General features: G+C 44.7%; 1 protein-coding gene across 1 annotated transcript in view; it reads right to left on the reverse strand.

The window, feature by feature from the left end:
* trrap (transformation/transcription domain-associated protein) overlaps positions 1 to 27658 on the reverse strand; it is an 89124-nt gene that overhangs the window by 40596 nt on the left and 20870 nt on the right. Inside the window, exons 33-57 of the mRNA XM_084141818.1 lie at positions 27384 to 27503; positions 26993 to 27157; positions 26546 to 26727; positions 26048 to 26246; positions 23908 to 24036; positions 22888 to 23154; positions 22410 to 22616; positions 21453 to 21611; positions 21145 to 21312; positions 20882 to 20992; positions 19891 to 20037; positions 18697 to 18910; positions 18381 to 18509; positions 17490 to 17639; positions 11534 to 11733; positions 11110 to 11231; positions 9811 to 10024; positions 9089 to 9268; positions 8527 to 8673; positions 8021 to 8140; positions 6629 to 6919; positions 4828 to 4965; positions 4319 to 4431; positions 2021 to 2156; positions 459 to 650 (exon numbers count right to left, since the gene is read on the reverse strand). Coding sequence (XP_083997944.1) covers positions 459 to 650; positions 2021 to 2156; positions 4319 to 4431; positions 4828 to 4965; positions 6629 to 6919; positions 8021 to 8140; positions 8527 to 8673; positions 9089 to 9268; positions 9811 to 10024; positions 11110 to 11231; positions 11534 to 11733; positions 17490 to 17639; positions 18381 to 18509; positions 18697 to 18910; positions 19891 to 20037; positions 20882 to 20992; positions 21145 to 21312; positions 21453 to 21611; positions 22410 to 22616; positions 22888 to 23154; positions 23908 to 24036; positions 26048 to 26246; positions 26546 to 26727; positions 26993 to 27157; positions 27384 to 27503 — 4200 coding nt within the window. The remainder of the gene's footprint in view (positions 1 to 458; positions 651 to 2020; positions 2157 to 4318; positions 4432 to 4827; positions 4966 to 6628; positions 6920 to 8020; positions 8141 to 8526; positions 8674 to 9088; positions 9269 to 9810; positions 10025 to 11109; positions 11232 to 11533; positions 11734 to 17489; positions 17640 to 18380; positions 18510 to 18696; positions 18911 to 19890; positions 20038 to 20881; positions 20993 to 21144; positions 21313 to 21452; positions 21612 to 22409; positions 22617 to 22887; positions 23155 to 23907; positions 24037 to 26047; positions 26247 to 26545; positions 26728 to 26992; positions 27158 to 27383; positions 27504 to 27658) is intronic.

Below are 27658 nucleotides of genomic sequence, written 5' to 3' on the forward strand. Positions count from 1 at the left end.
ATCTGTTAATATCAGCTGATGGCACATTTATAACCTTCATTTTGGAGTGGCCATTCATCATGCAAATGTAATTTTGGAGCAGGTATTTAATCAAACACTATCTGATGGGGGGAAAGCAATTACGGACAGTCTAAAGTTACTGCCTCTTTTCTTTTCCTCTCACTCCCTCTCCTCTTTCTTTCTTTTCCTCCTTCTCATAGTCTGTCTCACTCCATTATCGCCCTCCCTCTGGTTTTTATTGGACTTTCAGGGAAGTGTTTTCCCCCCTCTTCATTCCCAGAAAAACAGATTATCAGTGTCTTTCCCCAGTAAATTGGCTGGGATCACTGATCGACTCTTCATCTGGCAATACAGTGATCAAAATAAATGTGTTCCAGACTTTTATTGCATCTTGATTGAGATTTCAAACAATTTCAGGTGGTGCTTGTGTGTGTGTCTGCCTCACCCCCATCTCTTACCTGAAGCAGTGGTGTGTGTACGTGGGACACGATGTGAGGCAGTCTCCTCCACTCCCGTATGGCCAGACTGGAGGCCATCTCCACTAGCCGTTCTATGAAGTTGAGCTGCTGCTCCTCTGGGTGGCAGATAGCCAGGTAACCACGGTGCATGTTCACCTTCCACGCCATCTCCTTAGGACAGCTCAGCTCCACCTTACAGACAGAAAGTTTACAGACACAGGTTACACACACGTTAGTTACTTATCTATACAAACATAAGGTTATACACAGGTGCATATGAGAAAGTAACAAGTGTGCATTTGTCAGTATGTGTGACTGAGGTGTTACAGCTATCAGAATTTGGACTGCAATTCTTTGGTTTGCCTCTCTAAAGTGAATTACTTCATGCCACTGTCACAAAGCAGCACTAACAGAACACAATACACCACCTGTTCTATTCATTCTCCTCATCATTTTTAAAGGCCTTAGTGGTTAATGAATAATCAGCCTGACACAGAGGTGAGCAGAGACTATATTGATCGGACCACTGAGTGCATTAACCACAACACTAACGATAGCCCAGGGGGAGCCTGCCTTCTGCGCAGTCAAACCTGTGCAACATGATTAGGTGTGTGTCCCTCTCTCTGTCTGTGTGTTGATGGGGGAGAGAAATACAGCGATCGGTCAAAATGCACTTATCACAGACGAGGGGATATGTGATGAATCTCCCGTAGACAGTGGTGGCCTTATCAGAGGCTGTTTAATTGAAAGCTGGGCCATTCAGACAGACAGACGGAGCCTCACCACAACAGCAGCAGCCTGCTCTACTCAGTCTTCTACCACTGCCAAGTAACAAATCACTAAACAACAGATTTTGAGCCAATTAATCACGCACAGACACGTAAATATTAGATCTATGCAAAACCATGGAGGAATGCGAGAGAGAGAAAGAGAGAGAGGAGGGAGAAGAGAAAAAGGCAACCAGTGGAGCACAAACATTGTATTTACAATCTATATTTATTTTCCCTTTAATGCTTCAAATACTTGCACATTGTTCCAACACTGTACATAGCCAATAATATAACATTTGAAATGTCTAAATTATTTTACAAATATTTGTAAGTGTAATGTTTACTAAAGTTTCCTTTGTTTATTTCCCTTTTGTTTATGGTCTATTCCATTTGCTTTGGCAATGTAAACATATGTTTCCCATGCCGAGAGAGACAGAGAGATAAGAGAGAATGAACGTAAGAGGTTGCTAGTTAAAGGTTTTGCTGGACAGTTTAATGAGATGTCACCTCAGGACAGTGGCTCGTTTCCAGATCTCTGAGCAGAAAGCAAGGCAGGAGTATTTGTTATGTGTCAGCTACTATTATGTTCCCTCTACTCTGCTTTAGATAACACGAGACTGATAAATTAACCTCCCTAACGACTGCCAAACTACATTTCCACAGCTTTACAAGCTGTTCTGGAGTTGGGAACCAGACCTCAGCCGAGTGTGTGTCTACGTGCGTGTGTGGTCTCTGTGTATAGCTGTGTCAGTGTGTGTGTGTGTGTGTGTGTGTGTGTTGGGCATCCCCTACCTGTACCAGTGCTTCCTTCATGGCGCCCCAGTTGGAGACCCTCCAGGCGCACTCCAGTACAAGGTAGGGGTTGCTGTTGCCTTTCGACTGACCGTACTCTGTCAGAGGCTCCCACTGGTTCAACTCTTTAGAACAGCTGCAGAGACAGGAAGGATAGTTTATATCAAGATGAACAATATACACGGAGTGTACAAACCATAACGAACACCTTCTTAATATTGAGTTGCACCCTCTGTTGCCCTCAGAACAGCCTCATTTCGTCAGGGAATGGATTCTACAAGATGTTGAACGTGTCCAAAGGGATGCTGGCCCATGTTGACACCAATGCTTCCCACAGTTGTGTCAAGTTGGCTGGATGTCCTTTGGGTGGTGGACCATTCTTGATACACACGGGAAACTGTTGAGCGAGAAAAACCCAGCAGCGTTGCAGTTCTTGACACACTCAAACCGGAGCGCCTGGCACCTACTACTATACCCCGTTCAAAGGCACTTAAATCTTTTGTCTTGCCAATTCACCGTCTGAATGGCACAGATACAGTACCAGTCAAATGTTTTAGAACACCTACTCATTCAAGGGTTTTTCTTTATTTTTACTATTTTCTACATTGTAGAATAATGATGAAGACATCAAAACTATGAAATAACACATATGGAATCATGTAGTAACCAAAAAAGTGTTAAATCAAAATATATTTTATATTTGAGATTCTTCAAAGTAGCCACCCTTTGCCTTAATGACAGCTTTGCACACTCTTGGCATTCTCTCAACCAGCTTCATGAGGTAGTCATCTGGAATGCATTTAAATTAACAGGTGTGCCTTGTTAAAAGTTAATTTGTGGATTTTATTTCCTCCTTAATGCGTTTGAGCCAATCAGTTGTGTTGTGACAAGGTATGGAGGGTATACAGAAGATGGTCTTTTACCAAATAGGGGTAAGTCCATATTATGGCAAGAACAGCTCAAATAAGCAAAGAGAAACGATAGTCCATCATTCTTTAAGACGTGAAGGTCAGTCAATCTGGAAAATGTCAAGAACTTTGAAAGTTTCTTCAAGTGCAGTCGCAAAAACCATCAAGCACTATGATGAAACTGGCTCTCATGAGGACCGCCACAGGAAAGGAAGACCCAGAGTTACCTCTGCTACAGAGGATAAGTTAATTAGCGTTACCAGCCACAGAAATTGCAGCCCAAATAAATGCTTCACAGAGTTCAAGTAACAGACACATCTCAACATCAACTGTTCAGAGGAGACTGCGTGAATCAGGCCTTCATGGTCAAATTGAGGCAAGAAACCACTACTAAAAAGGACACCAATAAGAAGAAGAGGCTTGCTTGGGCCAAGAAACACAAACAACGGACATTAGACTGGTGGAAATCTGTCCTTTGGTCTGGAGTCCAAATTGGAGAGTTTTGGTTCCAACCGCCGTGTCTTTGTGAGACGCAGATTAGGTGAACGGATGATTTTCGCTTGTGTGGTTCCCACCGTGAAGCATGGAGGAGGAGGTGTGATGTGTGGGGGTGCTTTGCTGGTGACACTGACTTATTTAGAATTCAAAGCACACTTAACCAGCATGGCTATCACAGCATTCTGCAGTGATACGCCATCCCATCTTGTTTGTGCTTAGCGGGACTATCATTTGTTTTTCAACAGGACAATGACCCGACATTTGACCAATAAGAAGTGATGGAGTGCTGCATCAGATGACCTGGCCTCCACAATCTCCCGACCTCAACCCAATTGAGATGGTTTGGGATGAGTTAGACCGCAGAGTGAAGGAAAAGCAGCCAACAAGTGCTCAGCGTATGTGGGAACTCCTTCAAGACAGTTGGAAAAGCATATATTTTGATTTGTTTAACACTTTTTTGGTTACTACATGAATTCATATGTGTTATTTCATAGTTTTGATGTCTTCACTATTATTCTACAATGTAGAAAATTGTAAAAACAAAGATAAACCCTTGAATGAATTGGTATGTCCAAAGTTGACTGGTACTGTACACATTCCATGTCTCAAGGCTTAAAAATCCTTCTTGAACCTGTCTCCTGCCCTTCATCTACACTGATTGAAGTGGATTTAACAAGTGCCATCAATAAGGGATCATAGCTTTCACCTGGATTCACCTGGTCAGTCTGTCATGGAAGGAACATGTAGTTACACTGAATGTTACTTTATACACCATTAATTACATGGAAAATACAGATATTACATAGCAACTACATAGTTATGACAGTAATTATGTAGTTATTACACCTAGCATAAAGTAACAACTACACCAGTAAATACATCAGTTATTTACCGTATCCAGTGGTCCTCCCAGAGCTGGTACTCAGGTAGGATGGCAGGAGAGGCGTTGCTCCTCTCGTGTTCCTTCCTGGCTTTTTCCATGGCCTTCTCATAGCTCTCCTGGGCCTGTTGAAGGTAAAATAGTAAAAATAGTAAATAGTCAGTACTACCCAGCTGTGACCAACTCCATGGACTTGTGGATTAAGTGTCCGCCCTGAGATTAGAAGCCGAGTCATACCAAATACTGTAAAGATGGGACCCGGTGCGTGTCTGCCTAGCACTCGGCATTAAGGAGATAGACTGGGGGCAAGGCCTTGCAATAGACTAGCGCCCTGTCCAGGGGGTATTGTAAATCAAGCTGCCTCACGCTACATAAACAGGAGATAGGAGCAAGAACCTATGAGCTGTTCCCGCTCACACAAGCCAAGGCTCGTGCAAAGCTACCTACCCAGCTGTAGGCTTTGCAGTCTAAATAATTGTACAATGTTTTCAACACTATAAAATTAGCCAACAAAGCCTCACCTGTTCGAAGAAGCCGTGCTGCTCGTAGGCGATAGCCGTGGAAGTCTCTGGGAACTTGCAGCGTTTCTGCCACAGCCCCGCCCACATATCCTCCTCCTGCAGTAGAGAGTACAGCTCTGCCAGGGAGTCCAGGATCTCCTATTGGACCACACAAAGAGTTAGGATCAGAGGTGTGCATCTTCCCTTTCAAAAACGATTCGACACACATCTAGATACATGGGCTCCGATACAGGAACGATATGTTTTAGTTTGAAACGATTCGGCGTGATTCGGTTTGATAAGAGGAATAAATCGATGCAATTCGGTTCAATACAATTGGATTTGATGCACTAACAGTTGTTGCATGAAGACATTCATTTTCCATTCCAAATGAAAATCTGCTGCTGATGGCGCTCAGGAGCTGGGCCTCTCTGAGCTGGATCGGTCTGAGCTGACTTCTCTGATCTGTGTCAAGTCAAATTTATTTGTCATATGCACAGGATACATGTTGTAAACAGTACAATGAAATGCTTACTTGCAGGTTCACATCTCGATATGCGACAACAATAAGAGTATAAAAAACTAAGTAATAAAGTAATCAAAATAGAAGCTTGATGGAATAAAAATAGAATCTAAAATGTAGCACAAGCATAAATAGAAGGAAGTGTCTATGGGAATGGTTGCCAGTTTATACTATCTGGTCATGCTATAAAATGACAGAGCTACGTCTAACACTAACCTTCAAGTTAAACCGATTCTCATACCATAAAGCTAAAATAATTGAAATACATGTTGTTCTTTATGAAAATGTGCATATTTCAAGTCAATTTTTTCCCCTCCCCTACTAAATATTGGGCAAATATCATCATGAATCAATCTAATGTTCTTTCCAGCATAATGTCACTGCAGGTTTCATTCTTAGATAATCACCTGCATTCTTATGCAACAAAGGTCAGGGCAGACAAAGGTCAGTTTGGAAGGTTGACATGTTAAACTGTGCAAAGCGTTTCGCTACAGTGTGCGACTAATGAATACACCTAGGTTGTTTAATTGGTTGCAGTTTCTTTTATACATAGCAACAACAAGAAAATCATCCACTCCTTAATGTTAAGAAAACAAAATCAATCAATCAAAAGAAGCATAATGTTACTGTAGGTATAATCTTCAGTCAATCAGCTGCATTGTTATGCCACAAAGATCACAGCAGGTAAAGTTCAGTTTGGAATGTTGAAGGGGGATACTGTTGAAATTCAAAATGTATCGCCTAAATTGTAGTAACTTGATTAAAATCAACCCATTCTACCCATTCAATGGAGACTTGATTGTTGATTTTTTTTTTTTTTTTTTAAGTAGTCCTGATAGTGTCAGTTTCCCTATAACCTTAAATCAACGATATCCCCAAAGTTGTGCTTTCTAGTATGCGCAACAAGAGTTTACAGTGGGCACCGTTGGGTTGTCTCCCAACTAATAAAGCCTATGATTGACTATTGCACAAGTCATCTTACAAGCATTTTAATGGTGAAAGGTTAGTGAACCGGCAGTTCATAATGTTTTAATACATTTTCTGACTGATTCACGCTACATTTGGATCGGTTTGGAGTCCTGTGGACCGATGCACACACATCTTAAACAGTTGAACTGGAATCGTTACATTCCTAGTTAGGATGCAGTTTCTGTCAAGCAGCCATACCTATTTAATGAATGGACTGTACAGTAAGTACAAAGGCAATGTCTGAAGAAAAGTTAACAAGCTCACTGTTATCCACTATGTACTCATCTAATAGAACTGAAAGTGAACAAGATGTCGTCTGTAAACCCGTACCTGTTGTGGTGGAGTGATGCTCTCCTGTTCGTGGAACTCGGTGGTGCTCTGCTTGGGCTTGCTGTGCAGGCTGAGGCCCTTCTCAAAGGCCTGCTGTTCCAGCATCAGAGTGGAGCGCAGCCACAGATTGTGAGTCTTCCCCAGGTACTTCAACACACAGGGCCTGATGGGGATAGGGGGAACACACTGGGACATGGCCTCCACAAAGCAGTTGAGGGCACTGGGCTGGCAGTCCCTCTGAGCCTGGTGGCTCCCACTGCACAGGAAAGGACTCATCTCACCTGACAGGGCCTGGGAGGAGAGGGGGAGGGAGGTGACGCGGGAGGAGAGGGAGGTTTGGGAGAGAAGAAAGTGGAGAGAGAGGAAAGGAGAGTTAAGGTTAAGAGGACAGACAGAAAGTGTTTCTATGGCCAAAAGCATGCAATATGATGCACAACTGAAACCAAGCTAGAACTAATTGGAAGCCACCATATTAGCTACCACAGCATAATCATCTAAGAGACAGCCTCAGCAAAAATAATCACTCTATTTAAATGCCTTGAATAGATTTTTCCTCCAGCAGTCAGTACCCTAAAACCACATTAAGATATTTATAACCAGATAATTATCAGCATAAATATGCAACCTATTTAAGTATTTATCCACGTCCGTCTTTGAGTGACAAACATCATTAAAAGACGTCTAGTTCTATTTCCAGCGTGTCTCAGAAAGTTAATAGCTCAATCACTTCAAATCAGGAGCCCTTAAATGGGCCTCTTAATACTGGAGCCATCTGGTTCATTAAACTCAGTATGTGTTTTCTTCTTCCATATTTTGCATAAATGAATGGTTCCTCATTAAGAGGAAATTGCATGTTTTAAGGTAGAAATGGGAGAGCCAAGGTCAGGCTGACTGTCTGCTAACCAACGTCACTGAGCTGAGGTGTGCGTTGGTCTCAGTATGTGTGTCTCAGAGGGTCTGTGTGTGAGTGTGGTGCTGACCAGTCAGGTCAGAGCAGAGCCTGTGACCCGTGTCGGCCCTGTCCAGGTGAATAATGATGACACAGACAATGAGTCATGCCATAGCCTTTGACCTCTATCACGGCATGACAACCAGGGTTTTGACCTGTAAACTTGTATAGAAGGTATAAATAGCTAATCTCAACGTTTCAGATAGAAACACCATGAATAGACATTGGAAAATAATTACTATTACAATATTCATTCTATTTCTATGGAGCTGACATGATTCCTTCAGCCTAAACGTTCTGGAATGTTGACCCCTTTTGAACAGGCCCCAATACAGTTGTGAGCACACTGCATTTACCATACATTGTAGGCTGGCCATCTAGTGCCAACTTTTTGACCTGGAAGTACAAGACATGTTACTGCTCATTGACCTGGCAGTACTTACATGTTGCTGCCGGTCAGACAGGATCTTCCAGAGGCGAGGGAACAGCTGTACCCAGGTCTTCTCAGCCAGCGGGGTGGAGATGTGACACAGCTGGACCAGGGCGTTCAGCAGCGCCCCCGTCTGACACACACAATGACAACAACCACAGGTCAGCATCTGACACAATGACAATAAGGGGTTAACGTCTCGCCTTTACAAAACATCCCTACAGGAATCCTGCAGCAAAAATCCCACAGAAAAGTTACGCAGGAAATTCCACAGGATATTTTGTGGTACTTTCCTGCGGAACAACCTGAAGGATTAAGGTTCAAGGGTCAATTTATGACATTCCAAATATATTTCCTTAAGCTTCATCCATATAAATCTATCAAATGTAGAATGTGTGCTCAAAGCCAAAGTCTTAAGTGCTAAAAGCGTTGATGAACTTGACAGTGAGGGCGGGGAGGGTTGCAGAGGAAAATAATAAGATTTTAACCAAAAGGGCGAGGGTTGGTGTCATAACTCACCTTGACCTCTCTAAGGGAATCGAGGAACTTGTCGTGGCGGTTGGTGAGCATGTGCAGCTGGTTGCCTGTGTCTTTCTCTGCCTGCTCCTTGGTCTTGGGGATGGCTGTCTGGTCCCCTGGGGCTAGCTCTATGTCTATCTCCACATCCTGGAGGAGAGAGAGGGGGGAGGGAGAGGAAAGGATGGGGGAGAGAGTAGAAGGAGTGGAGGAGATCGAGGAAAGGAAAGGGAAGAAGAGGAGAGAGGGAGATGCATTTAGTCATTTATTGTAATATATGCAAAAGCACTTAGTCTTTCCCCTTGGAGAGATGAACATCATGATGAGATGGGAGAGGAAAGGTAAACTGAAAATATTGACTGTTATATAAATACTGCATCTGTGGGGAACAGTTTGTTGCAGCAGAAACTACAGGTTAACAAATAGGGAGAAATAGATGTTATTCCTCTCCTATAACAAATACACATGATGGGATAATGGGTCTTTGTGTGTGTGTCAACATGTCTCAGTGTGTGTGTGTATGTGTCCGTGTGACCCTCTGACTCCTGATGCATGGCGTCCTCACCTCCTCCTTGGTCTCGCTGTTCTCCCTCTCTCGGGGCTCCTGCTTGATGTGGGTTGCCATGGCGAAGGCGGCGCGGTCGTGGCTGTCGGCCAGATTGATGACGTTGGTGATGGATGGGAGCATGGAGCCCTGGCAGCTGGTCCCGATGATGCTGTTACGCTCACACACTGCCAGCAGCAGCTAACACAGAGGCAGAGAGTCACACAGAAAAGAGATCACAGAAAGCCAGGTTAACAGTTTCTAGGGGGTCTGAAGCATTATGTAGACACTTCACAAAAAGGCATCACGGACAAGCTAAATCACATACCACAGTATCAAATAATTATTTGTGCTAAAACAGGACATAGTTCGATTTCAAAGCTCAAATCAGCAACCTCTTTTCAAAGGACTTCAAAAAAAATGGAGAGTTTGGGACTACAAGGTTCTATCTGCAAAAAGATGATTGAGATAATTGGCTTTAAAGTTCCGAAACCTCATTGCTTTAAATGGTGTGAGCAATTTTTTTTATTGTATTCTTTTGACCTTAACATGAATTGGGGGTATTTAGAGTACCGTACATTGAAAACATAGGTAGAGAACATTGAAAAGAACAAAGCTATGTCAACTCAATTTTGAAAAAAATGCAGATAACCTTATAGTCCCAAGCTCTCGAAATCTCAAATGTCTCAACTGACATCCAAAATAGTCATGATTCGACCCCTCGTCCTAGCACGTCTCCTTACCTCTATGCATTGTTTGATCCAGAAGTGGCTGCTCATTGCCTCCCAGTTCTGAGAGCAGCAGATGTAGAGAAGCCTCTCGTAGACACGTCTCTTCATGGAGAGGTCAAACACCTCAAAGAACTTAGCCCTGATCAGAGGCTGGGCGCAACGTAGCCCAGACAGGAAGGCCGGCTCCAACTTCGACGTGATGTCACTTCCTGAGAGACTCTCGTCCCTGTTTGTACAAAGAGGGTTGAAATGTATTTATGTCACCATTCTTTATATCTAATGAAAAAAGGTTGACGACTGCAACTTAATTCTCCTATACAGTAACTCATGCTAATGCGTTTCGGAGCAAGCTCCTTCATAAGAATTAAGATACCAAAGTAGCTAAAAGCATCATGGTAATGAGTGGAGGACAAGAAGCAATGAAGGTCATTGGAGTGAAACAGTGGAGGATGCAGACGGTTACTTTAACTAAATGTTTAAAAATGGAGCATTTATCTTTAATGATAATCCTAGCGGAATAGTAAAACGGTTAACATCCCACAGCCCTGGTGAACGGGCCTCTAGAGTATTTAAAAGAGAGGAGGAGTAATGTCTCAGCAGTAAGTGTATTATACTAAAGCTACTAAACCAGCTACTTATTCAGAGACATCGTCGTGGAGCAGATGCTATGTCCTTCTGTTATCTTTATGTGATGTGGACGGTGATGAGTCAATCATAGTTTTACAGCTTGTTCAAAGTTATGTGACTTACAGAGCCGATCGTCTGTGAACAGGCAGAATGGGAAAAGGGATGGGGCAAGTTCTGAGGACTGGAGGAGAGGGACGGGGGAGTGGTGTTTGTGTGTGGTTAGAGGGCCAGCCAGGATGAATAGCAGTGGGCTGAGGAGTCCGTCACCTTTCGCTTGGCTGCCTCACCTCTCTGACTCCCTTCTCACCCCTCAGCCACCCTCCCATCTCTCCCTCACACCATGTGTCCTGTCACTGGAAGACTCTCAAACCCAACCCCCATCATTCTGTCTAACCTATCCCCACCTCTCTTTCTCTTCCTCCCTCTCAATAGATGGAGTGGTGGTGGTTTGGTGGCATACTCCCTTGCTCTCTCCACCCCACTCCCATCCCTCCATCTCCCGCTCAATGGATGAATGGTTTGTGGCGGTGACCTGGCATACACCCCTCTCTCCCTGCCCCCCCCCTTCCTTCTCTCTACGCCCATCCCCTCCTCTTCTCCTCCGCCTCGATGGATGAAGAAGCGTAGCAGCGCTCAGTATATTTGCCCTGCATACTCGTCCAGGTGATTAATGGGGGTAATTACCTGTAGACGTAATTAACGAGGTCCAGGAACTGGGCGTTTAACTCAAGGTCATCAGGGAAACGCTTCTCAATATAGGTCATCATCTTCACCAGCAGAATGGACTTCTCACGAAGATTGGGCATCTGTGGATGGAGAGAGGGATGGAGGGAGCGAGAGACATGAAGGAGGAGAGAGAGCAGATTGATTCAGTTCATTTATCTTTAGTACATCTGAAGGGGGGAGTGTGAAGAACCTTTGGTTCTCGCTCCCTCCTCATTCTGTCCCTCTGCTGGACTCAGAGCAAAGACACCTGTGTAGGTTTGTGTTTCCTGGTTCCCAGATTGCTTTGCTGGCTAGTTGTTCTTACACAGATCATTAGCAGCGTATGTCCACAGTGTTTGCTAAATGGCCAACAGGGAAACGTGATGGAAAATGGTCCTCTCACCTGGTTTGCTGCCATGGGGGAGTTGTTCTTCACCCACTCCTCCACGATCTTGACGATGGCGCGGAGGATCTTGGCGTCGGGAGACTTCTCGATGAGCGACGTGAGGATGACTTGGATGAAGTTCTTCCTCATCTCAATGGACATGACGGACAGACGACTCTTCACCAGGTCCAGAGATAGCATCACTAGTTCGCTAGTCACTGTAGGGAGAAGTTAGAGGTTAGAGGTCATGAGGGACAGACGTGTCTTCACCAGGTCCCGAGACAGCATCACCAACTCACTGGTCACTGTAGGGAGAGGTTAGAGGTCATGACGGACAGACGCGTCTTCACCAGGTCCAGAGACAGCATCACTAGTTCGCTAGTCACTGTGGGGAAAGGTTAGGTCAAGACATACAATGTAAATTCACTTAACTGCATTCACTACACAGTGAGTGTAACGGAGTGTGTTTGTGTTCCTTGACAGTGAACATACAGGTCATTTGAGAGCCATTTAAAGGCCTGATAGCATCTCAATATCATTACCAGGCTTTGGAAGAGCAGGGATAGAGGTGCTTGGATTGGGCTCATTAGCTATGGCCAACAGTAAACACTAAATGCAGTCTCACTGCAGCAGCACCCATTGGCCACACTAATGCCGCAAGACTTAACTTGCAGAAAACGTACTACACTAAACAGGAGGACCACCTAACCTTTGGCGAAACAGTGCAAGGTAAAAGGCTCTTTGTCTCAGCCAGAGGCATCTCACTGCATCTACAACCCAGGAAGGGAATCAGAGCCGTAGTACATTCCCAGTGAGACCTCTATCAGCCCAGGGGATCTTCCGGACCTTACAGCCATTCACACTGATACAGGGGCTTCTGTATAGGCCAAACAGACCCGAGATACGGGGATATCTGAGATCTGGGTCCTGAGGGGTTTCTGGAGGTGCCCGGAACACACACATTGTGATTTGACTGCTACACCCTCTCATCTCAGTATCACACAGATTAGGGAAATTCCAACTGGTTGCAGGGGGTGCTAAGGTCAGCCAGCTGAAATTTCACCCGTTTGATAAAGTCTAATTTAGGAAGACTGTATTATAGAACTGGGAGAGCACTAATGGCCGATGACTGGAGGAAATGGAGCAGAGAGCCGGGCAGTGTTAGAAGTAACCTGATGCCATCCAACCTGGGCTGCTGGGGCTAGGTAACACATCTACTGGGAGAACTGTGTTTGGTGGGCCTGAGTATGTGGGAGGTCCAAGGTAATAGGTGTGTATGCGTGTGTTAAGGTTCCAGAGTGCGACCATTTTAGTCGCATTTAAAGTCCCTTTAACTTGGCTATGCCAGTTAAATGTTGAAATGGTCGCATCGGTGCAAGCTGCAAATTCTAGCTGGTCATCTCATTCAAAACTCCCTATTTTTAAAAATCCTGATTTGGTCAAACAGTAAAATGCGTTATCCTGATTCCTACAATGAACGTGTCTGATCTGCCCCTGTACCTGTTTCGCTGGCGGCTGCTGTGATGAGCGAGCCACTCTCACTCCCTCTCCCTCCTGTGCGCTCTAGAGGGAGAGAAAGATGTGTTCTGATTGCGCAACATTTCAAACTGTAATAGCGGGGAAAACATTGTTTGAAAGCACATACTGTTGTTTCTGTTGGATAGAGGATCACAGCTTGCTGTAGGTATAACATTTATTTCTCAATATTGAGTGATTGGCACCGGTTTAAAACAAACGTTTCTGGTAGGTTACGGCTTCAAGATACAGAGCGCGAGCGAGTGCATACCGCAGTGTTTCGTGGTGGGTCAGTGCATACCCGTAGGCCTATATAAGTCATTGGGTAGACAACGTTTTTTTGTTGTTGAGACAATTAATTTACTGTTATATTAAATCAATTACACAGCTAACTAGCAGCCATATTATATTTATTTAGTAATCTAGCTAATGTGTTTTGAATTTCCACTTCCTTAAGAGGTGAATTAGTCCCAAATGAATTAGCCTACAGCAGGGATCATCATCTAGATTCAGCCGCGGGACAACTTTTTCTGGAGAGGATGATCAGGGGACCGAAACGTAATAGCAAATAATTTGTGGACTGAAAATTGAACGCAAGAAGTCAAAACAGATATAATATTTGGCTAAAACATCATTTCAAACCTGCTTACATTTGTATAGATCACATATAAAGTGCCTTCAGAAAGTTCACACACCCCTTTCTTTTTCCACATGTTGTTGTGTTACAGCCAGGGGTTGGAACCGGTTCAGGGAAAAGAACCGAAAAATTATGGACTTTTCCGAGGAACAGAAGTAGAACGAAAGTTATCTACACTGTTCCCGAACATAAGTTATTTTAAAAGCATGGGAACCAGTTAATGTTATTTTACGTTCAGAAAAAAAAAAGAAATGTCCCACAAGAAAGTGCCTATTCAAAGCCCTTACGGTCACTCAGAAATGTATTCCATCGTCTGCATGCCTGCCAGCTGAAAATCTTTGCCAGTGTGTGTGTAGGCTACCTGCCCTTCCGAAGCATGCATAGTCTACACTAGCTACTGAAGTTACAGGCGAGATTCAGAAATTAGGGAGAGCGATTTTTAATTAGAGAAGAATGGATTCACTTTTTCAATGCTAGTTAAGGATACTATAGTAATCACGTTTCACATTGGATTTATTAAGTACAAAAAGGCAAGACAAGTTTACTGGCGTGATTCAGAACACAAGTTTATATTTAAAATCTGCTGCCGCTCTGTACACACAAGCTTGTTAGCTAGCTCTGGTCTAGCTCTCAAAAACTCTAGACAGCATTGTGTGTAATTTAACAGAACTGAGAGTCATGATCAAGGGCTAGCTCTGGTCCAACACTAAGCCAAAAAGTTCAAAAACATTCAAAGTTCCTTCTTAGAAGCCGCTCCTCCGTAGGTATAATTATCTGGCCTAATTCAGATAATGCATGTCATAACAACAAGACGCCCAGCACTTCATGCCCAGCGCTCTAAATTTCAGTCAAATGTCGCACCCTACACTAGACTTGTCCGTCCAATGCATGTACATAGCTTGCCCACTCCTTAGCAAGCTACTTTATCCATTTGTGAAGTAATTTAATGTCAGAAGTTTAAAAAGGAACGATAAACAGTTACTTTTTGTATTTTTTTGGTTCAGAACAGTGGAACGGAACGAGAAAAAAAGATGTTTCTGTTCAGAACAAAATGATTTGAAAATAATTGTTGGTTCCAAACCCTGGTTCGAGTGAATTTAAAATGGATTAAAAGTAGATTTTTTTGTCAATGGCCTACACACAATACCCCATAATTTCAAAGTGGAATTATGTTTTTTGAAATTTCTACAAATTAATTAAAAATGAAAAGCTGAGATGTCTTGAGTCAATAAGTGTTCAACCCCTTTGTTATGGCAAGCCTAAATAAGTTCAGGAGTAAAAATATGCTTAACAAGTCACATAATAAGTTGCATGGACTCACTATGTGCAATAATGTTTAACATGATTTTTGAATGACTACCTCATCTCTGTACCCTCAGTTGAGCAGTGAATTTCAAACAGATTCAACCACAAAGACCAGGGAGGTTTTCCAATGTCTCGCAAAGGGAATCTATTAGTAGATGGGTAAAAAAAAAAAAGCAGACATTGAATATCATTTTGAGCATGGTAATGTTATGGATGGTATCAATACACCCAGTCACTACAAAGATACAGGCGTCCTTCCTAACTCAGTTTCCAGAGAGGAAGGAAACCGCTCAGGGATTTTACCATGAGGCCAATGATGACTTTAAAAAACAGTTACAGAGTTGAATGGCTGTGAAAGGAGAACTGAGGATGGATCAACAACATTGTAGTTACTCCACAATGCTAACCTAATTGACAAGAGTGAAAAAGAGGAAGCCTGTACAGAATACAAATATTCCAAAACATGCATCCTGTTTGCAACAAGGCACTAAAGTAAAACTGCCAGAAAAAGTGGCAATGAAATTAACTTTATGTCCTGAATACAAAGCATTATGTTTGGGGCAAATCCAACAACACATCACTGAGTACCACTTCATATTTTCAAGCATGGTGTTGGCTCCATCATGCTAAGGGTATGCTTGTCATCGGCAAGGACTAGGGAGTTCATGATAAAAAAAAGACACAGAATAGAGCTAAGCACAGGCAAAATCCTAAAGGAAAACCTAGTTCAGTCTGCTTACCAAGACGACATTGAATGTTCCGGAGTGGCCTAGTTACAGTTTTGACGTAAATCGGCTTGAAAATCTATGGCAAGACTTGAAAATGGCTGTCTAGCAATGATCAACAACCAACTTGACAGAGCTTGAAGAGTTTTAAAAAGAATAATGTGCAAATATTGTACAATCCAATCTTGGAGGCTTACCCAGAAAGACCCACAGCTGTAATCGCTGCCAAAGGTGATTCTAACATGTATTGACTCAGTGGTTTGAATACTTATCTAATCAAGGATATATTAGTGTTTTTTACCCATATTTTTATTTTCAAAATGTTAGAATTTTTCTTCCACTTTGACATTACAGGGTACTTTGTGTAGATCGTTGACAGACAATGACAATTAAATAAATTTTTTGGGGGGGTACTTGTCACCCCTTTTTCTCCCCAATTTTGATATATCCAATGGGTAGTTACGGTCTTGTCCCATCACTGCAACTCCCGTATGGACTCGGTAGAGGCAAAGGTCGAGAGCCATGCGTCCCCCGAAACACGACCCCGCCAAGCCGCACTGCTTCTTGACACACTGCTCGCTTAACCCGGAAGCCAGCCGCACCAATGTGTCGGAGGAAACACCATACAGCTGACAACCGAAGTCAGCGTGCATGCGCCCGGCACAAGGAGTCGCTAGAGTGCGATGGGACAAGGACATCCCAGCCGGCCAAACCCTCCCCTAACCCAGACGACGCTGTGCCAATTGTGCGCCACCTCATGGGTCTCCCGGTTGCGACACAGCCCGGGATTGAACCCGGATCTGTAGTGACCGCTGCGCCACTCGGGAGGCCCAATTAAATCCCACTGTGTAACAAAAAAATGTGGAAAAAGTCAAGGGGTGTGAATACTTTCTGAAGGCACTGTGTCTCTATTATGCGTGGGAATTTCCTAAATTAAAACCACTTGGAGCTGATTTGCTGGTGTTTTTAGTATTTTATGTCCAAATATAAATAAAATCACCCGCGGGCTGCCAGTTGGAGAACCCTGGCCTACAGCATGTGATATTAGTGGACAAAAAATATGTAGGCAAATGAATCTATTGAGAAGAAAAAAAATTCAGCCCTATTTTGACTGTAAAATAAACTCAGTGTACAGAACATTAGGAACACCTTCCTAATATTGAGATGCGCACTCCTTTTTGCCCTCAGAACAGCCTCAATTCGTGAAAAACCCAGCAGCATTGCAGTTCTTGACACACTCAAACCGGTGTGCCTGGCTCCTAGTACCATACCCCGTTCGAAGGCACTTAAATATTTTGTCTTGCCCATTCAACCTCTGAATAGCACACACAGAATCCATGTCTCAAATGTTCTCTAGGCTTAAAAATCCTTATTGAACCCGTCTCCTCTACTTCATCTACACTGATTGAAGTGGATTTAACAAGTGACATCAATAAGGGATCATAGCTTTCACCTGGTCAGTCTCATGGAAAGAGCAGGTGTTCCTAATGTTTTGTACACTCAGTGTATAGCAACAATAGCCTAATTGTCAACCAACAAATCCATGACAATCACTGCTTTAGGTTGGACATGTTAGATGGAACATATTTTTTTGCACCGTGAATAACTTTATAAGAGGATTACGGCAAAATGTAGGTGTGACCAAATGATGGGCTGGTGCCACCAACTGAAAAACTAAGTAGCACCAGTTCCACCAGGGGAAAAAGTGAGTCTGGAAACCTGTATGTGCATGTGTGTGTGTGTGTGTGTGTCTCTGAATGCGTGTGAGTCTGTTTGTTTGTGTATTCCCAACCTGTGCTGGCCTCGGTGGGCCCGGGGGTGGCCTGCTGGGGACTGAGGTGTTCTCGGACCATCTTCTGCAGCGAGCGCATGAACACAGAGATGAGCCTGTCGATGTAGCTGGAGTTGTAACTACAGGCAGACTTCAGAATCATCAACGTACCTGGGAGAGAGAGGAGAGAGAAAGAAAAAAAAAAAAGAGAGAGCGAGAAAAATACATTTGAGACAATGTCACCATCTCCCACACACACACTACAAGGTCGTTTTTGGAGGAAATCTAACCAATTTACAGAGTGGAGAAAAATCATCGGTCTCCTGTGGAGGGGAGACAAATGTTAAAATGTCACCGTCGGCGAGACATGCATCATACCAGCGGTGTGTGTGTGTGTGTGTAACACAACCCCTCAAGGAGAGGACAGGGTATGAAGGCAGTTATTGACCACTGTTGCCATTTCGGGAAAAGGTATCAAATAGCGTTACCTTTAGAGTGTTCTCCAATAGCCATTTGTCACTTTGTGCCACTTACTTAAATAAATAATGCCACCTCCGTGTAAATTGAGACTTTATTCTCATGCATTAAAAATAAGCTTTTCAGAAAAACTTCTGACATCTGGTATAAAACTGATATTAGAAGTAGTGAAAGAGAAAAATCGGTCTTTACCCCTACAGACTGACTGACCTGTGCTGCACCGTTCATTTAACCAGACGAGCTGTTAACCCACCCAGCACAGACCATTGCCTTAGATTTAAAACACACCTACACCTCTAATTGCTGGATAGAGAGATAGTGTGTGCAGGCGCGCCTGAGAGAGAGCGAACGAGCAGGAATGATTGAGTGCAAGGGAGAAAGAGGCCGACAGAGAAAGTAACAGAGAGTGCGCATTGGTACTGGTAGGTGTCTTACCAAACAGCTGTGTTGGGTTAGCACTGCTGGTGGCCTTCTCATAGTTGGTGAGGCCCTCGTAGATGACTTTCCCCACCGCTGCATACAGACACTCCAACTCCTCATACTTAGACGCTACAGTTGACGTGCCTGGGAGAGGAAAAGGTAACACATTTGATCATAGTAGAATGAAGTTTGGCTTATCGACTCAAAAGGCAGTTCCCCAAATAGCGTGTCAGCAGCTGATTCTTTCTGAGTCAACGGGTCACAGGAGAACTCCTAAAAGTATGTCACAGCAGACACCAGTCTGGGATCTACTAATACAGCTGGGACTCACTGGGCTCGGTGGGGAAGACGCTCATGAGTCTGGAGAGCAAAGAGTGGACGGCCCGCAGGACCTTGGTGTTGCCGCAGGTCATGCAGGCAGCGATGCCCCTCTGGAGGGGCTTGAAGTGGGTTAGGATGGCTGGGGACTGGAGCACCGTCAGCAAGAAGCACAGGATCTCCAGACCAGTACAGATGTTAGAGAAGTTAGCCTGGGCCGGCTGCTCCTGGAGGGGGGAGGGGGGGGGGGGGGGGGGGTTAGAGAGGTGGAGAGAAAAATAATGTGAGTGCAGGGTAATACATCAATTATCTAAGATTATCCTTTTGGAGTGCTGTCAATTTCACTCTCTATTTAGTAGAGCGAGAGGGAGGAGAGAAGATGGAGATAGATAGAGGATTTGGAGCGGACCATTTGGTCTAATGTGTAATAATGAACAAGGTGGCTCGGTTGATAAGGCTCTGGTCTAAGTTAAAAGGTTTTGATTCAGTGCTGTAGGAACAGAATAACGCCTAGTCTCTGGTGTGTTTCAGACAGGTGTGTGTGTGTGTTATGCCCTCTCCCGCTGTAACTTTAATGACTGACATGGCAGTACAATGAGATAAAAGGTAATCTGATTTAAAGCGTTGGTCTGGATAAGACTGCTGGGCATGTACTGTTCAGCCCCCCCAGGTAAGGTTGGGGCTCGGTTTGAGGGGGGGCTGCAGTGATCCACAGAGAGAAAAACAATCATTGTCAGACATTTGGGGTTGCACTCAGATAACCTTGTCCTAGGAAGCTTATGAATAGGGTGGAGGAGGGGAGGACAGTCAAGGCAGTCCGGGTGGATTTACTTTAGTTATCTCTCCTACACTGAGTGAGGCTGCGGCTTCAAATAATGACTAAATAATGACAGGGAACTGATAAGGGACAAAGGAATTAAAATAGGAAGACAGACTGAAACTTAGGAGCTGAGGAAAACAACTGACTGAAGGCCAAATCCCAGGAGGAAACTCTGCAAGAACATACTTCAGTTACTCACTCATTGAAAACACAGCTATACATGGTGGATTTGAGTTGATGGTTGTATGTTGTAAGTTGATGTGAGATTTACAAATCATTTCTAGAGGCATGATAAAGCAATTTTGCCCAGAAGAGAAGCAAAACCTCAATGTGAACACAAAATAAACAACTAGAATGCTAGAAGCTGAGATTTCTGTGAAGCCTTACCACAGTCATGAGGAGTTTGTCAAACCACTGTAGTTTGAGCTCAGCTCTGGGCCACATGTCAGGGCGGAGGGCAGTCTTCATCAGGCTGACACAGCGACGGGACAGGAGCTCACCTGGAGACCCCGCCACATTGGCACTGTCATTGACCTGGAGGGAGGGAGGAGACATCATAATCATGTTACAGGTTTTTCCATTTATGTTTAGAGGTTAGACTTTAGCACGTTAGCATGTAGGGCGCACCGTTTGGTGTCACCTTGTTAGTCAGTATGTGTTGCACCTGTGCTGGTTGCCATCTTGTTAATGGGAAGGTGCTAATTAAGAGCGGCTGGCCCAGCCCTCCAGTTGCCTTGAGAGATGTGGAGGGTCAACACCTTTGGTTGGCTGTCCCTATTTGATTTCTAGAAAGACAATGCTTCCTGTCTTTAAGTTTAGTGTAGCTTTTTCTTTTGTTTGCCTCGTAGTGGGGAAATTTAGTAGGCGCTCACTGTGGGTGTCTTTTAGGTCCCAGTTGTTGTTGCTAATCAACTTTCAGTGTCTTTCAGAACCCCTCCTAAAACCCCACTTTGTTTGTTGTCAGTGATTTTGTTAGTTCCCCTTCTGTTTGAGCGACATTGTTATGTTCCCCAAGAAAAACAATCATCATTATCATCTTCCATTGAAAATAGACAAAGGTTAATTAAGGGTCCACAGGTCTTGTGAAACAAAACGGAGTAAAAGCAGCAGCTGTTTCAGTGTCAGACAGTTGTAATGCAAGTAACCTAAGTAAAACGAAGCACATTCACATGGCAAGGATGTACAATGGTGCCCAGAGGAGAAGGTGACATTCTTTCCCGGTTCTATTTCAGGTAAAGCCCACAGATCCAGAACCAAGGACATGTCCCTCAATGAAAGTCCAGGGCTGAACATCTGCTGCTGCTACCAAGGCATGCTGACTGTGATGCAGTGACCGGGGGGGGGGGGTACCTGTGATCATGAGAAAGGAGTGTTTTACCTGGCATGCGATGCGGATGAGGAAGTTGACCACGGTGTCTGTGTGTTGTTTCTCCACTGGCTTGGTGAGGAGGGTCTCTGTTACCGGCATGGATGTACTGCGGCCAAACACCTACACACACACAGGGGACAGGGTGAGCCCAAACAAACACACGCAAATTTAACCTAGCCAATCAGAAGGCACGGTGGAGCTGTTACATAGACCCATTCGGTTTTCCTGACCAAGTGACCAGAGAAAATAATATATTCCCTCCTGATACGTACACTTGTGCTGGGCGGTGTTACCGCGGCGACAGCTCCGGTGGCAGTACGGAACCTCTTCACGTCCTGTCCGGCAGCAGAGTCCATGGAGAGGCCTCTTTTTACCCCCCCGGTACCCCCTGCACTGGTCCCCTCACCACTCCCACCTGGGTCGGCCCCCTCCACCTCCGGCTAAGAAAAAGGAATCAAATACCACCAAAATCAACTTTCTACAGTTGTAAAATGAAGAGTACCATATGAGAAACAATTAACGTGTTCTTTCCTCAAACAAATAATTATTAATGTCATAAAATGTGTGTGCGCGTGTGTACCAGTGCGTCTTTGATCCTCTGTAGTTCCCACTTGATGACGACCTCGGCCAGGTCCACAGCCAGCTTCCTCTGTTCAATAGTCACACTGGGGGTGAAGCCCAGACGCTGCATGGCACTGATCATGTGCTGCACCAGGTGGTGACGCACCGGGTAGTACACCTGGGGACAAGGAGGAAGGGGGTGCGTGGTTAGACACCACGTGGGAGAAAACGGCGGGACAGGGGAAATACCTTGTGTGTGTTCATCTAGGCTACACAGGTATGCTCTAGACACCACTGATTTAAGGCCCACACACTTATTAGTCCTATACTTAGCCAGAATGCCCACTCACACAATCAAACCCCAAAGGGTCAAGCGCACAGAGACAAACATACACAAATACTCTGAAAAGAGTGCTTCTATGACACTGCTATCCTATTGGAGTGCTGTCAACATTGTCAGAGATGATTAGAGCGGTTCAGATGGAGTGATTATCTCTGATGGCTGACAGGGACTTCTCAACCCCAGACAGAAAGCACAGCTAAGCCCTGTCTACATGGAAACACACACACACTGCAAAGAGAGTGTGAGATGAGTGCCATCTACATTGTCAGAGATGGAGACATACACACTTAACTCTCTACACACACACACGTCCATCATGACAGACTCATCTCTCCAGGGTAATGATGATGAGATGAGTGGTCTCGGTCAGAGAGCAGTGTGTCACGGAGCAATCTAAAATGAACTTCACCGGGCGTCAGTTTAGTTCTAAACAGCTATCTACTGGCTGGGATCATAATGATGAAGGGTATAGGAAGTACAAGACCCATAGAATTAGTAGGTTTTATAAAGTATAATTATACAGACAAATCCACCCTGCGTGCTAGAATGTGTGTGCGTGTGTCTAACTGCGTGTGTCTTCCTGCATCCATGTATGTGTGTGTGTATGTGTGTGTGCGTGTGTGTGTCACTCACTCTGAAGTGCTGGACGATAAGGTGCAGTATATGGACCAGTTGAGGGACGGTGTGTCCCTCCTCCACGATGATCTTGCGTGTCCAGTGGGTCAGCATCTGGTGTCCGTCCTCCATGCGGGCTGGCACGGCCGGGGTCAGGATGGCCATAGCCTGGCGGACTATAGCCCTGGCCTCCATGGTGTGGGCCTTCAGCAGGCTGTGGAACACCTAGATACACGCACAAGTGGAAGAAATATGATCCATGCCAAACGTAAAACGTTACTTTTGGGGGCATAAATCTGTGAGCGGATATCCTTTCTAAATTGAATTATGTAGCCTAAAAACAGACCAGCAACCTCCAAGAATGATGCTGGTCAAGTGCCCTCCATCAATGTGGACAAGACAAAAGAGTTGATCAATGGCAACAGCCTGCCACAATATAATAATTTCAAGCTATTTCACAGAAAATGCAGACTATATTTTAAAAAAGGAAAGTAACCTGCAGTACGATCTTCTTGTGGATGGCGAACTTGGCGATGATGTGTGCCAGGAGCAGGTGGCCGCTGTACTTGCAGGCAGGGTCAACACAGGCCTTGGGCAGCAGGCACGGCCAGGCGAAGGTCATGAGGCGCCGCAGCTTGCTGTTCCGGGACTTGTTGTTGTCGTGGATGTGGTGGGGGGCGTGCTCCACCAGGAGAGTAGAGAACTGGAGCAGGTAGATACGGAGGGAATCTAGTAAGTCTGCCTGCTTTTCTGGATCCAGGACCTATAGGGGAGAGATGGATGTATTATATTACTTGTTCTTCAATACATTTCTTTCCACAGAGAGAAGGGCAAGGAGAAGAGCATCAATACCTTGTCATCATATTTGATGTACATTCTATAGGTCTTTTTAAACAAAGCAATTTATATAATTCAATAAATAAATACAATATAATTCGATTTGGGGAGGGTGGGGGAATAGTTGTTTTTGGCAGTGGCATTTTCCAAAGACTTAAAATGCATAATTTGTCATGTAGAAAGGAGGCGAGAGGAAATGAGTTTAAAACCCAACCAGATGACCAGATCCATACTAGGTCTGGTGTTAGTCAGATAGTGAGTCAGAGACGATGATTAGATCGTGTTCAAGACAAAAAAAACAGTGACCTTTACTGTTGCCACGGTGACAGTACTGCCAGGCAGGCCAGGACATTACACACTGCTCTGATGGATGGACAGAGTGATGAGAGAGGACAATAGGATGAGAGCAGGAAGAGGGGGCAAGATGGGCAAGGGAAGAGAGGAGAGAGGACAATAGGATGAGAGCAGGAAGAGGGGGCAAGATGGGCAAGGGAAGATAGGGATGAGAGGAGAGAGGGAGAAGAGGATCAGAATAAAAGGAAAAAGAGGTAGAGATGGATGTAACAAATTAAGAGGGAGAAAGGGATGAAAAGAGGAGAGAAGGACAGGGGTGTAGAGAAAGGATAGGCCATCCATGAAGAGTCTTGAGGGCGAGGCGTTGGTTTGTTTGTTTTTTAACCTTGGTGATGAAGACACTGGTGATGCTCTCCGAGTTGTCTCCCTCAGGATTGGGCGGTCCCAGAAGCTGCTCCCCCTCCCCCTTCTCAAAGCTGTACAGGAACGCTGGGTTCAGGATGTGCTGCAACACCTGGGACAGGAAGAGACAGGTTGTAATAACAGATACACACCTGATAGAGAAGATAACTTCTCTTCTCTAACTTCACTAATGGGTGTAGTCTTTTTTAAAAGGTCTAAAGACGAGATAAAAGGGCAGGAATGTCAGTAAAATAAAATTCCACGTTGTTTACATTTAGGTCATTTAGCAGACACTGATCCACAGCGACTTAGTCAAATCTCTCTCAACTTACTAATGTAAACTCCTCACAGTAACATGAGCATATACAAAATAAATCAATAAAAAAGAGCATATATCAATGGTAGACATTCAAGACAAAGGAATGATTAAGCAGTCAGTAGCAGAATAACGGAGCTAATGAGTGCATTTATAGGTACTCTCCCCTAATGAACTAGTCTCCACACTATACATCATCCTCTAGGCAGGACATATTTTAATAGAAGCATCATGTGGCAGCATATGCTCTAACACTGCCATTAACACACACACACGAACAGGCACAGATAAGAGGGAGAGGAAATGCATAGCGCGACGCACTCTTATTTGGTCTCATATGTTCCCATTAATTTAGAGTTTCTGTGATATCAATCATACAGACGTCGCCCAACATTACTTTAGTGCCATTAGATGATTAGTGTCCTCCTTCTACAGCGTGTGTGTGTGTGTCTAGCGGAGGCATTAGCATTATCTATTACAGCAGAGGAAGTGCCTGTGGCTGAACCAGAGAGAGCGGGCGAGAGAGAAATATGCATTATGTTAAAATCGCCCAGATGTTAGGCTAGGGGAAAACATCTCTTGGGAGGAGGGCTACTACAAAGAACACCCCTTTGTTAGTAACATTGGGCCTATTATTTCACCATATGTGAATAGGCCTCTGTTTCTGTACCCCAAATAGCACCCTATTCCCTATAAAGTGCACTACTTTTGACCAGAGCCCTATGGGCCCTGTTTAAAAGTATTGTGCTATAAAGGGAATAGGGTGCCAAATGCTTAAGACTAATATTTAAAATGTCAGTGGAGGTAATGCACATATGGGCACACACAGTAGAGCCATAAATTAAATAACGACAAATAGAACGATACATTTTAACATTTACATTTACATTTTAGTCATTTAGCAGACGCTCTTATCCAGAGCGACTTACATTTTTTTTTTTTCATACCCCCAGTGGGAATCAAACCCACAACCCTGGCGTTGCAAACACCATGCTCTATCAACTGAGCTACATCCCTGCCGGCCATTCCCTCCCCTACCCTGGACGACGCTGGGCCAATTGCGCGCCGCCCCATGGGTCTCCCGGTCGCGGCCGGCTACGACAGAGCCTGGATTCGAACCAGGATCTCTAGTGGCACAGCTTGCACTGCGATGCAGTGCCTTAGACCACTGCGCCACTCGGGAGATAATTTTAACAATGTGCATCAGTTTTTTTTATTATCCTTTCAACTACTCCTACTAGATAGCAATTGTACCATTAACAATCATCCATATTAGCAAACTTGTTTCATTTCAAACACATTTCTCTAGTATAGGCTACTTGTTGTAATGAACGGTACCAGCAAAATGCCTGTGATAAGTCATCGGTATGGTCAGTGTTGATAATTCTTCGGGTTATCGTCCCATCTCTAACTCGTACAAGAACACACAATCAAGCACTAACACACACACACATGGACAGCATCTGCTCTTCGCAAGAGGAGAACAATTAAGAGGATGACTATATGAGCAGCAGAATTCATCAGGGGGTAAACTGGCGCTGCACCGTTGAAATCAAAATGCTGCAGTTCAGCAGGGAACACTCACTTACGAGTTTGTGAAGAATATTGCCATTTATTTACCGATTTTGTGTTTTTAATATAACGGTCTTTCGACATATCTTTGTGTGTGTGAATACATTTCAGGGGATGCTGTGTTCGCATACGTCCATATCTGTCTCTGTGTGTGTGTGTGTGTGTATGTGTGTGTGTGTGTGTGTGTGTGTGTGTGAGTGAGTGAGTGAGAGAGAGAGAGAGATGGGTTGGTTACCTTGGCTTTGAGCTCGTCGTTGAAGTGTGGGTCGTTGAACTCTACGAAGCGGAAGAAGAGGGCTCGTTTGTGAGCGATGCTGTAGTTCTTAGGGATCTCCTCCTCCATATAGTCCTTTAGGAAGGTCATGTTGCACAGGAAACGACCCGTAAACGCCCTCAGCAGCTGGAACAGCAGCTCAATCTCATTGAAGTTACGTCTGGAGGGGAGGAGGGACAAGGCGAGAGGGTGAGTGCTCAGTACAAATCCTTTCAGACTTTTGTATAAGTCATACATCAATGTCTTTGAAGATTTACATGAAAGATCGAGGTTGCACAGTCAAGGATGCATCTCTCTCAAGCCTCTTGAGCTAAGAAGTATTGACAAGTGGTAGTGCAACTGATGCATATTTGCAGGCAGTAAGCCAACACTATCATGGTGTGTGTGTGTGGTACATACTTGCAGTAGCTGAGCAGGCAGTAAGCCAACACTATCATGGTGTGTGTGTGTGGTACATACTTGCAGTAGCTGAGCAGGCAGTAGGCCAGCAGCTTGGGCTCCTTCCAGTTGATGGCGGCCATGTTGTCTTTGCGGTGTCGTTCCTGGAAGGCCTCGCTGACCCAGACCCGTCTGAGCTGGCTGACAAGAGAGTGCTGCCCCGCCAACCAGCCCTCCTCGTTCTTCACTATGATACTGATGATCTGAGAAGAGGAGAGAAAGTGGTGGACTCGAAGGTGTGAGAAGGTATAACAAACTCTGTTGGAAAATCTTTGATAGGTGTAAGCAATATGGCGGAAACTAGCCTGTCAGCGGTAGATTTGCATTAAGTGTCATGGGGTAAATGTAAGGGAGGGTGCATGTGTGTAGTGTGTGTGCTTCAGTGTGTGTGTGTGTGTGTGTGTGTGTGTGTGTAATGGAGTGCACGCGTGTGTCCATAGCTGTGCATCCGTGAGCGTCCTCCCTCACCTTGATGGCCTGGAACTGCAAGTCAAGCCTGGCTGTGTTCGTGGAGGGGGACCCAGGTCTAGCGGTGGCTGCGGTACCAGCAGGGACCAGCAGGGGGGCGAAGCGGCTCGGGTTGGAGGCCAGCACGTCCCTCAGGGGCTTTGCTTCTTTATGCTTCAGGAAACTCTGGAGCACAATAGTGGAAAGGGGATTAAGAGAATGGGAAATATGGAATGAATTTCTTAGAGATCCATAGAGCAAACCAGCTGAATGAGAACAACCAGAGCAAAATTTTAGCAGCCAAAACTGCACTTGTATTTGGCAACACACAGGGATTCCTCTTGACACAGTTAAAACTCGGTAGTGAGACGTAATGTGCCCGAGGCTCTTGGCAGGAGGGCATTTGTCTCACCATGAACATGCGGCTCCATTGTGGGTCATTGAGTGTGGCCTCCATCATGAACAGCTCTACGGTCTGGGACGGGTGACGCGTCAGGAACTTGATCAGGGGCTCCCTGAATGGACTGCCAGCCTGGAAGAGGGGGGGGGGGGGGGGCAATCAGTTAACCATGTCCATGACACACACTGATGGGTTGACAATCTAAAAAAAATAGACGGAGAAACTGAAAAGGAAGTGTAGGGGAACTATAATTCAGAGGTAGATGGAGAGGTGGGATGAGGAGATTA

Source organism: Coregonus lavaretus (assembly GCF_964263955.1).
Source record: "Coregonus lavaretus genome assembly, chromosome: 25".
NCBI lineage: Eukaryota > Metazoa > Chordata > Actinopteri > Salmoniformes > Salmonidae > Coregonus > Coregonus lavaretus.